Source organism: Phalacrocorax aristotelis, chromosome 6 (genome assembly GCF_949628215.1).
Source record: "Phalacrocorax aristotelis chromosome 6, bGulAri2.1, whole genome shotgun sequence".
Lineage (NCBI taxonomy): Eukaryota > Metazoa > Chordata > Aves > Suliformes > Phalacrocoracidae > Phalacrocorax > Phalacrocorax aristotelis.
In genome coordinates this window covers 23,740,205-23,753,020 of record NC_134281.1, presented here as the reverse complement: position 1 = coordinate 23,753,020, position 12,816 = coordinate 23,740,205, and the positions used below count along the sequence as shown (strand labels likewise).

General features: G+C 39.4%; 1 protein-coding gene across 3 annotated transcripts in view; it reads right to left on the bottom strand.

Annotated features, from left to right (window-relative positions):
- Positions 1-12,816, bottom strand: part of FAM120A (family with sequence similarity 120 member A) — a 55,269-nt gene that overhangs the window by 2,425 nt on the left and 40,028 nt on the right. The window contains exons 13-17 of one of the 3 annotated variants that reach the window (XM_075096663.1): positions 10,093-10,302; positions 8,818-9,001; positions 7,699-7,836; positions 6,076-6,217; positions 2,199-2,295 (exon numbers count right to left, since the gene is read on the bottom strand). In XM_075096663.1, the coding sequence (XP_074952764.1) occupies positions 2,199-2,295; positions 6,076-6,217; positions 7,699-7,836; positions 8,818-9,001; positions 10,093-10,302 (771 nt within the window). Of the gene's footprint in view, positions 1-2,198; positions 2,296-6,071; positions 6,218-7,698; positions 7,837-8,817; positions 9,002-10,092; positions 10,303-12,816 lie in introns of those variants that run through there. The other 2 variants (XM_075096664.1, XM_075096665.1) reach the window with 2 other exon arrangements.

Sequence of the window (12,816 nt, the reverse complement as noted above, 5' to 3'; positions counted from 1 at the left end):
AAGACTGAGTATAGCAATCAAAAACAGATTTCTGCAGCGTTAGAATGTATATTTAGTTTTTAAGCATCTGCAACAATTATCCCAGTATTCCATAAGCATAACAGGCTTCAAACAACAAAACAAAATCAGTAGGTTGGGTTGCGAAGAAGCAACATTCCTATCTATCGCATTGTTAACAAAGTACTAAGAAATGACTTAATATACAGACATCTTACACAGCTCAAACAATAGCAACAGTTTCAGTGTAATAATCTTAATTTTGACATACTAGAAACAGAATGGTTAGTACTTTTTTCAATTGCTGAAAGATTTTGCAGGTGAGTAAGAACTGTTCTCTAGCATCAGGATCATAAACCTTGTTTTCCAGAAAATCACAAAAAATTCTGCAGTAACACTGCATAGGTGTATGACTGGCATATGAGGACAATGAATATTTATCACAGTAAATGTACTTCTTTACAGGGTTCACTAATTTTAGATTAAATACATGCTTTTCTTTCTTTCCAGATCAAGAGTGAAAGGTCTCATCTTTTGAAAAAAATAGGCATATCTAACCTTTGCTAACTACAAATTGCTTATTTCAGTCAGACTCTCCAACCTTTGTTCGTATCACCTCACAATGAGTATCAATAAAGTCAGTGCAGGGAGTATCTTTCTTGGTGTAAATACGCATGTCTGAATCTGGCCCTACATAGGCACTCTTTCCTTAACTGCCCAGGCTTGTAAGACTGGGAAGTACACTGTTGCCAGTTAATCTTAACTGGGTATCAAAATCTACTTGTTACACATTAGGTTTCCCATTTTAATTCACCTTTTTTCTCTTCCTGAAAAAGGAATATATACACTGTAGTGACTGATGACTGTAAAATCCAATGAGCTCAGGACCAGTCAGAAGAAAATGCCACCATTTATCTTTCTTCTTCTGCAGGCACAATTTTAGACCAAGATCCTTGTGATCACACGTATTTACCATGCAAATTACATACCATTAATAAAAATATGAATACCCAAACTTGCTGACTGTCAAGACTATCTACCATCCACCTACAGGTACTATCTGAACTACATTTATATATGTAAACCTCTAGTAAGCCCAAAATATTTGGGAGCTCCTTCTCAGTGCTTCCTTTATTTCCCAGGTTAAAGTACTTGGAAATTAGATACTATATAATTAACATAGTGGTTTCTCTTCTATTTAAAGTAAAAGATGTAAAGCTTTAAATACATAGGTACATTTGCAGACTTATATAATCTGCATACTCAGAAATTTAACAAGGAAGAAAAATTTTTGAATTTTTACACCTAGAACCACAGCAAGTTTTACTTGAAGTTAATAGTGTCTTCATTATCCACTGGAGAACTTCCCTTCTCTTACTCTCTGATACCTGCAACCCCCTCCCCCCCATCTCTTATATCCTAATGCCTCCAGACAAATTGCAGATCCGTATGATATATTTATTGTGACAGTTTTCCACCTATTTACTACCCACTCGTCCACTACCATTGGGACTTGCATCAACATTTAAAACTGCATAGCAGCAAGAACAATGGAAAAAGGAGGAAAACATAACTCTGAAGCAATTGGCCTTTAATATGAAACAGCAGTTTGCTTCAGCCATGTTTAAAGGATGCATGGAAAAGACAAAAACCATGCTCTGTAGACACTCCATACATTGTCACCGAAAATGTAACTCTCTGCTCATGAGGCGAAAGACTGGTGTGTTATTTTCTAGAAGTTTAGACTAAGTTCTTATATTTGGAGACATACAGCAGCAAAGATCCTTCTACTGCTACTCATTTTTCTTCATGAGGTTGGACTGCGGTCCCAGAAAAGAAACTGGGAAAGAGTGAGGGCGGGAACAGAAACGGCTAATTTGTTTCAGCTTTGTATTTCTCCCATGTTCCTAAATTTTCTTCTACTCCCACGGCTGGTTAGAGCTGTGGAGGCACAGCCTTCCTATCAAAATACATTCTTCCACATCTGCCTTTATAGCCAAAGTTTGCTTATAATTGAGATGCAACACTAGCCTGTCATCCATTACTGGTTGTGCAGCTTACAGCAACACGCAGGCAAGATCACTGTAAGAAACGCTTCTACCTTTTAAAGTCGTGCTTGTCAATATTAGCAGGTCTGGAAGTCCATACCATACTAGCCTGTAAACTAGAGTGTTTTCAAGTCAGGCACACGGCTTTATTACCTGAATTGCTCCCTGGCTTTTATAACCTCTCCCATAGTACCTTCCGCCTCTTCCAAAAGTTCTTATCACTGGAGTGGAAATAACTCCTCTAGGACGCCTGTAAATTTTTGAGGAAAAGGAAGAAAGAAAAATACATATCAGCTTTGTTTAAAACTCTTTAAATTTTATTTTGCTGGAAGGTTTTTTTTCTAGCTTTACTGCATAGTGACCAACATCTACATTTCTTTAAAGCAGCAATATGACTAAATGATTCAGAATTACAGGTTTCTACTGCTGGCAAGTGTATGAAACCTAACAAATCTTCTGTTTTCCTAGCAATAAAATGTCTATTTTTGTATTTCACTTCTCGAGAAACAATAAATGAGTACTTTCAAGCTTTGCACAAACTTTTTCAAAGTTTCAAATTATCCTTACAGCACTTTAAAAGCAGAGATCAAAATACTTTCACCTTAAAAAATATGCAAGAAATTGGAACCATTTATAAAGCCATTTCTCCCATTTAATAACACTTCCCACATATAAACAAGCTAGACAGAAGAAATCAGATAGAAGAAAGGAAGGCAAAATATGAAATTGCTTCGGTTTTGTTGGGAGAATACAAAATTATCTAAGAACACTGAGGAAAATAAAAGGCTTCGGCCATATCTGACACATAGCAATTTATCAAGTTTGGATGCTTTCAAATGGAGGTTTCCAACCAGGACACATCAGGTGGTGGCTTTTTCATTTGATTCAATAAAGATTAGATCAGATCCAAACAAACTTTCACTCAGCTAAACTACTTTAATGCCATCAATTGCAGAAACTCAATTTCCTTATCATTATGTCGAGGACTACTTCTCACCTAAAAATTCTTGTTTCTCTACTAGAAATACATGATTGCTCTACTTCTCCAAATCCATTGCCCCATAGTGGGAGGTCCCAGAATGAAGAGTGATGCCTCTAAAGCTGGCACAGAGCAGCCAGGTGCTGCTCAGGTCTAGGCCTGCAACCAGCCCACTTTCTAAGATGCATGGGCTGCAATTGCCCTGTTTGCTATTCTGGAAACAAATGACAGCTGCAATTCAACTGCATCTTATTTTCAATATACCTGAGAATCCCCATATGCCAGCAAGGCCCTGGCGAGCTGTACAAAAAACCACCTGAAGAGGAGGCAAACTTTTCTTTAGGGCTCCTACTTCCTCTGTGGCTCTGCTGCAAAAACTAAGTTACGCTGAACTGACTCCGTGGAGAAACACTGACCTGTGCCATGCAAGTCTTTTCACACACACTGCAAATTCCCACACTGAGCAATAAGACATTAAATACTGGGATTTAAATACAACAGCAGAGAATAAAAAGAGGAAAGAGCTGTGTTTGGTAAGTGAGTAACTCCGTGCATTCTCTCCGAAGATTTTAACAGGGCTTACCTATCCCATTTGCTAATTTTTTCACAAGGTGAAAGCGTACCCTTCAGGGAGCTGAGTAAGATTTTTCCTACTCAGAAAATAACATTAAATATATTGATGGATCGAGGCCAATAAAAAGCAGCTGGTATAATTTTACATAGTAAGAATATCCAAGTTCAGTGCTGCATATGAGACAATGGTGTACACAAGCCTGACATTATCCCCTCTGCTGAAAGAGATTAAAAAATTATATAGAAGTGTGCCGGACTAGGTGATAAATTACTGACAATGTACTGTGTAGTGTTTTCCTAGCAGTGTTCTTTAGTACGAAGCAGCATCTGCTAACACAGACCCCAAAATACCTGTCTTTAGACAGAACACTAACATTAGCGTGTTTTCCTGCTAGGTTTTATTTTTCTCTCAACTGACACAACAAACAGATAAGCTGCCTGCGATAGTTTTTCCCTCTCTGACTAATTCTAGTAACTCCATATGAAAGAATGTAACATCAGTTATGACTTGATGGAGACAGGAAGATCTGGTATTGACTGTTTTCTAGTCTTTTTGAGGTGACAACTTGCACCCAAACTGATTGCCCAAAGATAGTACCTCTGCCAGAAAGAAAATGTTAGATATTTTATCTCCTAACTCAAAAGCCTCTATTGGAAAACAGTATTTCTCTGTCATAAAGGTACTTACAGGAGGAATACCACCCTTTCAGTGATTTGACTGCTTCCCAGATAAGTATGGCTCTCAGTTTAGGACTTGCCAATGTTAGTTCCTGGCTACTGGTGTTTTGCATAAATTGACATATTTGGTTCTTCATAAAATGGAGGAACTGCTATTCTCTGAAGGAAGTCCATCGTATATACAAATGTAAGCCAGATCTGAGCCTGAAGGTGCCTCCAGATCATCACTCAGGGTGCCTCAGTCAGACAGCAGCCTGAGTAATCCACTATAAATTACCCAGATGTTTACCACAGAGAGTACTGCAGTCAGTACATTTAACTGAAGAAAAGGGACAAGCTCTGTAGTGAGCCAGATTCTTCTGTTCATGGATCTTCATGAAAAGCAGAAGTTAGGACCACACACTAGCCTGATTTAAATGGTGAAAAATGCTTTTTTTTGTCCACTAAAATGGAGGAGTAAGATTAAAATACCCAAAGGAGCCTAGTGCCTCCTCATCACACACCTCAGCTTATCCCCCTGGTCTCCTGCTGCTACTCCAGAAGAGCACAGGTGTGCCATGGACCCTGCTAGCCCACACAGCACGTAGCATGTAGCATGTAGAACAGCACTAGATGCTTATGTGTTGGCAACTGAATCATATTCTAGAGAATTAAATGGTCACACCTAATTTTGCTCCCCTAAAACCATCAAGCTCTGCTCTTACACCAATGCTGTTTGCTGCTGCTGAACTTTTAAATCTTTGTTTCTGCTGTCCTCCCAGCAGCTCTTGCTTCTCCTTCTCCCCCTGCTCCCACTCTCCCAGGGCTTCAGATCCAACCATTTCCTCACTCAGTCCAACACCACAGGCATTCCAACAGCTCTTGCTGGCTTTAGCACGATGCTTTATAGTGCACATTTGATTAAATTAAAGAATAGAGAGGAATTAATGCAGTTCAGACTTGTTCTTTCAGACTGCTGCTTCCAGGCTCAAGATGGCATAAATACACCTGCTTTACTCCATTGCTTTAATATAGTTGAAGACAGACATATAAATCACATTACTTTGGTATTATCTCCTGTAACAGACACAGGCTTAATTAAATATGATACAGTTCTGTAAAGCATAGAACAATTAAGCCTATGCAAAAGAAATATAATCCTAAAAGTAAAGTCCTAGATATGTTTGTAGCAAAGTATTTCTTTTTCAGAAACGTTGTGTACCTGTAATTTCAGCTATAGTGAAATGAAGTGGAAGAGCTAAAGAAATTAATATTCTTTTCAGCACATCTCCCATCATGACTGTAGCAGAGAACTATTAAACCTAGAAATGTCCTTCAGGTGTTTTCTGCTTCGCAGAAGAATTACATAATTAAGTTATTAAAAATTTTATCACACTTCTTAATAAATGTTCTACCATGACAAAGAAAGTAATTGAGTGCTAATAGTTTTGATCAGGTAGAATGTATTTATTGATTTCATGTAAGACAAAGCCCCCAAGTCACTTCCTCATGCAAAGCAATCCCATGTGTGTATTTTTTTTTAAATATAAGTATCTACCTATATGTGTGTGTATATATGTCAGATGCAGAGTAAAAATTTTATTTGCAAATAAAGATGCTTATACTCATCTGAATAACAGATTAAAAACACCTCAAAATGAATGCACATGCTTTTCTTGAAAACTCAGTGGGTATAATTCACCTAATGTGTCCTAAAATGTGTTGTGTGAAATTTCTAATGCCTCCGGCTTTTCCCTGTTTTACTTTTTTCCCAGTCGTTGAATTACATATGAAAAGCATGCTCCAGAAGATTGCACTTACCCTCTCGCTGGTCCTCCCACAGAAACAACCTGCAGAGGAAATGGCCCTCTACCCCCTCGTCCACGTCTGCTTCCAGCCCAATGGCCGACTACAGTGCCGGCAATTTCAAGTTTCCCTCCCTGAGAAGGAATAGGTTGGACTCCTGCACATAAAAGTAAAACCGAACCTTGATCTTCACAATCATAATGTTAAAGTTACAAATGAATGGAAAACTGGTTTGCCCAGATTTTATCACATATACAGTTTCCTCTTTTGATACTCGGATATTATTTCTCATTTTGCTGTCTTTCAGAAGTATTGTAACTCCAAGAGTTTTTCTTTCCCCCCTTTTTAAAAAATAGATACGAATTCTGAAAGGAAAAATGATCTTATGTGAGTACTTCAGTTTCAGTAATTAAATATACACTTCAGATAAACATTAAGAAACTGAAGTGAAATTTTACAAGCTATTTGAAAATTTTTTTCCCTGCATTCCTAATGAAGTAGTAATTTTTGCAGATTTAAATGCACTTTTTAGTGAACACCAAATATCAGCATAAGACACACAGATTGTAACTGCTATAAACAACTTACTAGGCAGAAATTATCTGTACTAACACTAAGTTGTAATAAAAACATGGCATTTAAACTGATCTGGATGTACAAGATAGGTTTATCCCTCCCCTACCAAGAAAGCAGCTAAAATTGCAATTGTCTGAAATAAGAATGAAATTAAAGTTGCTCATATCTTTATGCCTGTGTTTTGCCCTTAAAAATCAACAGTGGGGCATAACATATATTTCAAAAATCTAGGTAAGTGCAACTGAGCCAGATGTTACTGGTAAGACCATCAGCACTGAAAGGGTTACAAAACACAGTATTTTGCAGCCACGATTAGTCTTCGAACATTAATATGCTAGGAACTAAATTACTGATTAAATTAAAAAAGGTTCATACTTCCCTGTGCAAGTCTTTCAGCTTCAAATGCACATTTATTTATGGAGGAAAAGTTATTCACACAACGAAGCATCAGAGGAATGTTCACTCTTAGGATAAAAGCTCAGAGGCCAGAAAGAACAGCTAAATATATGGAAAAATGTTACCCTAAATGGGGATTCGTAATGAACTGCATTGTCCCACCTCATACAGGAGACGAGCGACGGGCACACAGGGAGGTAAGTAAATCTCATACCTGTGTCCATGCTGACATCAATGCCAGCGAAGAACAGGTTAGCAGTAACACTGAAATCAGTCATGTTTACGTCGGGTTGTTTTTGCAAAAAGCTCAACTGCCCCCAAATTTCAGAAAGTAACTATTAATACATTCAAGCAAAGTTCAGCTGATTACAGATTCCACTCTTGCATTTTGAAGCACAGGAGACAGACTGTCTCGTAAGGTTTTTACAGCTATCTTGTGTTTGGAGGAGGGTTTCTAGGCATGAGAGAGGCTGATGCCGAGGGGCTTGTGGCAGGGACCTGGGGAGAGCAGAGCAGACAGCAGCCTAGGCAGGCTCTAGAGAGGGAGAGCTGAGACAGTTAGGGAGAAAGGGAGACTGGCAGTCAGTAGGAAAGCCTCAGACCAAACCGTAAAGTGAAGGAAGCCATTGCCAGAAGCTCTAAGAAAAGGGTTTGGGGTATAATTACCGCCCTGAAACTTGCTAGTCCTGTTGCTGTCATTGCCAGAGAAGGCTCCGGAGTGTCCTGCCGCTGCCGCCACCCGGAAGGCCCGGTAAGTGCCTGTGGCTACTGTTTCCCCATAAGGGCCTCCAAAGCCATAGACTCCTGTTAGACCCAGGGTAAAGAAAGACAGGGGAAAAGCTGTGAGGGGGCCAGGCATCTGGGAAGACCCCTAGCAGAGATGCTGCTGGCTCTTCCATCCTTCTGGAGTCAGCAGGGAGGGCTGTGCTCCTGGAGGCTGGGCAGGAGCAGCCCACAGCTGGCCTAGGTGACACTGCACGGGAGCAAGCCACCACCGCTGAGAAATCCCTGGCCAAAGATGTCCTGCTGCCTTAGGGAGCACGGGGTCTCTTAACCAAATAGTAGGCCTTAAACCTGGGTTTGGAACGGGCACTTCGACTTCTACAGCATCAAAATGAGCATTGAAAGGCTTGCAATGATTTTTTTGGCAATGAGCTCCGATAGCTACAGTTGTGGCACCCCAAGAATGTCTTACTCCCAGTGTCCAGTATCAGTACACCTATGGGCCTTGGTACCAGAGAGGTTTTCAGAAAGGGAATAATTCTAGAAATGACCTGGAATGGTTATAGCAGTATTTACGCTCAATGGTGCCAATGGTTAAATGACTGTAGCAAAATATAGAGGGGTGGGGAGGAGGAAAGGTTGTCTTCAACCCTGACAGGTAAGCTGTGTCCATTAATTTAGGCATTCTTAATATTTATAATTATAAAGGTTTTGAAGCAAGGTACAACGCACATAAGAGCCTTTTCATATCATCCAGTGTTGAACCATTCCTCTTTTTTCTATTTCGTAAGATAGCAGTAAAAATATTTTGATCTGGCACAGTTACTAAAACTCCTGATGGAAATATGCAGCAGTACAACACATTCCATACTGCTAGGCTATGGCTAATAAAATTAACAACAAAATACGGTGATTGGCACATGACGGCACATGCCAAACACTTGCTTTTATGCATTTTTTCCTATGAAATTGAACATGTAAATGAGTTCATAGTTTTGGGAATGTGAAAGGCAAGGTAATGCTTCACACCAATATATTTTGCACTGCTGTCCCATCACTTACCAGCAAAGCCTCTCCCCCTGCCCTGAGGTGGTGGGACTGGCCCAAAGTGTCGAGGATACATAGAAGCTGGATAGAAAGGCATGGCAGGTGGAGGTGGGAAAGGGAGAGGATGGTTCTGCCTGGAGAAATTTAATCCTTCTAGGATGCTCTGACGCATCTTTTCAACCTTGGCTGCCTGCTCAGCCTATGAATAAAGACAAAGTCACAGAAAGATGTCAAAATTCTGATTTCAGTTGTATAAAGCTACATTTACAGAAAAAATTCAAAGAAGAAAGCAAAATAATAGAATAGTAGATAACTACTGCAAACAAATTCCATGAAGCTAGCTAGAAAAATTACAATAATCTGTGTTGCATATCTACCTCAATGATATTTGGATTGCAAAAAAATCTTTACATATCAGTAGAGAGATGGGAGTCTAAATACTAAGATGGTTTGGAAGTCAGTAACACAGAAACAGTTTAAAAGTTAAAATGGGTTTTCCAGAAAGGAACTGAGAAACCTCTGTCTACAGTTTCCTGAACACTTAATGCAGCCCTTTACTTTAAACAGAATCATCGTCATAAACCTGGAGCACAAACCAAAATTTATATGAACAGACTAAAGCATGCCTGGAGGCTAACAAGCCTGAGAGGGACCACAGCCATCATTGAGATTTGATCTATGATCAGTTTCCCTTGAGTCAGAAATTAGAAGAGGTAAAGTGTTTTGTTAAGGTTTCATACCTCCTAAAAAGTTAGAGAAAAGTTGTGGCCATTCAGTAAACTGATTTTTATCAGTTTCCTCTTTTTATATTTAGATAATAACTTTGTATGATTTGGATACAACAAAAAACTAATTCATTTGAAGATGGTCAAAAGAAACGTGAAAAGATTTTGAGCTTAAGGACCATATTAATGACTTCACAGTCTGTAAAATAAGTTAGAAATCACAAATTTTCTTTCACTGTGAAACCATTGCAGCTTAGTCCTTTGTGACAGCCTTGCTAGCCTAACCCAAAAAGATAGTACCTGAGCAAATGAACAGAGAAGTTTTCAACTCAGTCCTTCATTACATCACAATTGCAGTCAAGTTTCCATAGCCAGAGAGAAAAAAATTAAATTGAAATTTATGCCAGTTTGCTTTTTCCAAATCTACCAAAATATTCTACTTCATATTTCCCTTTTAAAAGTAGAGAGATGATATATGAAGTAAATGACTGACAAACCAACCACACCTAACACTTCTGAAAATTTGGCACACTTGATACTCTGTCACACTTCTGAAACTACACACCTGACCATCACAGAGGTCAATGAGCGGAACTTTCTCCCGGCTTGCTTTGATGAGCTTGGTCTGGAATAATTTTCCATCAAAATACATCCACGGACAGCAGTGCTCCCATGGAATTGGCTGTCCGCAAGCATCGTTTGCAAAAAGTGCCATATCAACACCACTCATAAATAAAGCAGACAGCTGAATTCCTCGGGGATCAAGATTCTCAATCTGTTCAAAAAAAAAAAAGGTAAATTTAGTAAGGTAATAATGAGATGTAATTCAAAGTTATTCAAATAGTTACATTATTTTCAAAACTCTTGAAAACAGAGAAATTTTAAAAGGTCATCCGGACTTCTCTCACGTAATTGCCAGTTTCACTAGAAAAAAGTACCAGAATCTATTGCCTGCATATGCAAACCTGCAATGCTTAGGAAGGTTGTTGTTCCCATCCATCCACTCTAGAGGTGAACCTGAGATAAAATGAAAGAACTCTATTTTCTCAACAACAAAGCACAGGCAATTGCTTCTAGTATTTTAATGTTTTAACTCAATTCATTATCAAGACGACAATCAAAAGTGTTAAGTAAAATACTCATCTTTAATTTGTGGCACGTGGTATCTGAACCGTGTAAGATGGATACTTTAGGTGCATTAATCATTGATAAATACGCAGTACGGAGTTTTTCAAACAATGATAAAGCGTGTTATAGCAAGGAAAAGCATTAAAGACACTTATAGGAAATTAGCAGTAGAAAATTTAATTTTAAAAAATTATTTCAAATAATCTTGTGCTTCTGATATTTTGTAGAAAGTTTCAGGAATAAGCTCAACATCAGCATTCAATTTTTCATCCCACATACCCCGTTTTCCTTCCAACTCCTTTATAACTGTTTTCCTATTAGCTTGATTCCAGATTTTGCTGTTAGAACGTGTCTCATTAATGAAGTAATGTTTATGCATACAACAGCTTTATCTAGAATGCAGGATAGATACACAAAGGTAGAATTAAATAGTGAATAATAGCCAGTGGTAAAAGCAAAAAGGATTTGCTCGCAGCAAATACACTTTTAGCTCTGGCATAAGAAAATCATAGCATCACAGAGTGCTTTGGGTTGGAAGAGACCTTTAGAGGTCATCTAGTCCAACCCCTCTGCAATGAGCAGGGACATCTTCAACTAGATCAGGTTGCTCAGAGCCCTATCCAACCTGACCTTCAATGTTTCCAGGGGCGGGGCCTCCACTACCTCTTCTGGACAACCTGTTCCAGTGTTTCACCACCCTCAATGTAAAAAAATTTTTTTCCTTATATCCAGTCTAAATCTACTCTCCTTTAGTTTAAAACCATTACCCCTTGTCGAATCAAAACAGGCCTTGCTAAAGAGATTGCCCCATCTTTCCTATAGACCCTCTTTTAAGTACTGGAAGGCTGCAATAAAATCTCCCCGCAGCCTTCTCTTCGCCAGGCTGAACAACCCAACTCCCTCGGCCTTTCCTCATAGGAGAGCTGCTCCAGCCCTCTGATCACTTTTGTGGCCCTCCTCTGGACCCGCTCCAACAGGTCCATGCCTTCCCTGTGCTGAGGGCTCCAGAGCTGGACACAGTACTCCAAGTGGGGTCTCACCAGAGCGGAGCGGAGGGGCAGAATCACCTCCCTCCACCTGCTGCCCACACTTCTTTTGATGCAGCCCAGGATAAGGTTGACCTTCTGGGCTGCAAGCGCACATTGCCTTGACATGTTGAGGTTTTCATTCACCAGTACCCCCAAGTCTTCCTCCGCAGGGTTGCTCTCCATTCCTTCATCCCCCAGCCTGTATTGATACTGGGAGTTGCCCCAACCCCAGTACAGAACCTTGCACTTGGCCTTGTTGAACCTCATGAGGTTCTCACAGGCCCGCCTCTCCAGCTTGTCCAGGTCTCTCTGGATGGCATCCTGTCCTTCTGGCATGTTCACTACTAGTGTTCTCTAAAATAATTCTGAAAACATCAGCCCTTTCTTGGAAAAAATATTGTACAGTTTAATGTAAAATTTACAGTTTAATGTAAAAAATATTGGAAAAACATATTTTACAGTTTAACTACGTTACCTTCCTTGTACATAAGCAACCTTTAAGATACAAAAGACTACCCTCAGATCACTTTGAAGATATGCCGCTGGGTTCAAACTCAGCTGCTCTTTCTGTCTGCCTTCAAGAAAGATAGAAGCAGCTGCTTCATATGAAGACAGGAACAACACTGCATCTTTCACTTAACCAACATATATTATGGAAATGATCCATATTACTCTTCATGTATGATTTAAAATTAAAACTTGGAGAACAACGTCTATCAAACAAAAACACTGTTTATCACTTGCCTTGCCTCTGCCTTTCATTTTGTGTTGGAATGGAAAAAATATTTTCTCTGGGAACGCCCTTCTTAGATCTCTAAGACCAGCAATTTCCACAGTGGGGTTTCTTCCTCTTTGCAACAAATCTTAAGCCAGAGGCAAGACTCTGGTAATTCTTATAGATACCTTTGCCAAAATCTCTACCCCTAGATGTCATTTATTTATTTATTTAGTTGTGTTTTGAAAACAGACATTGAAGACTAAGTGGCTGACACACTGCTGTTCTTTGATGCATCCAGCCTTGCCTACAAACCTGTCCTTCAAATTTCCACCAATACCCACATGTACAATTACTCAGCTCCAGGAGAGCTTGGGGTCTTGAATCATGGTTTCATGGTCCCCATGAAACTTTAAAA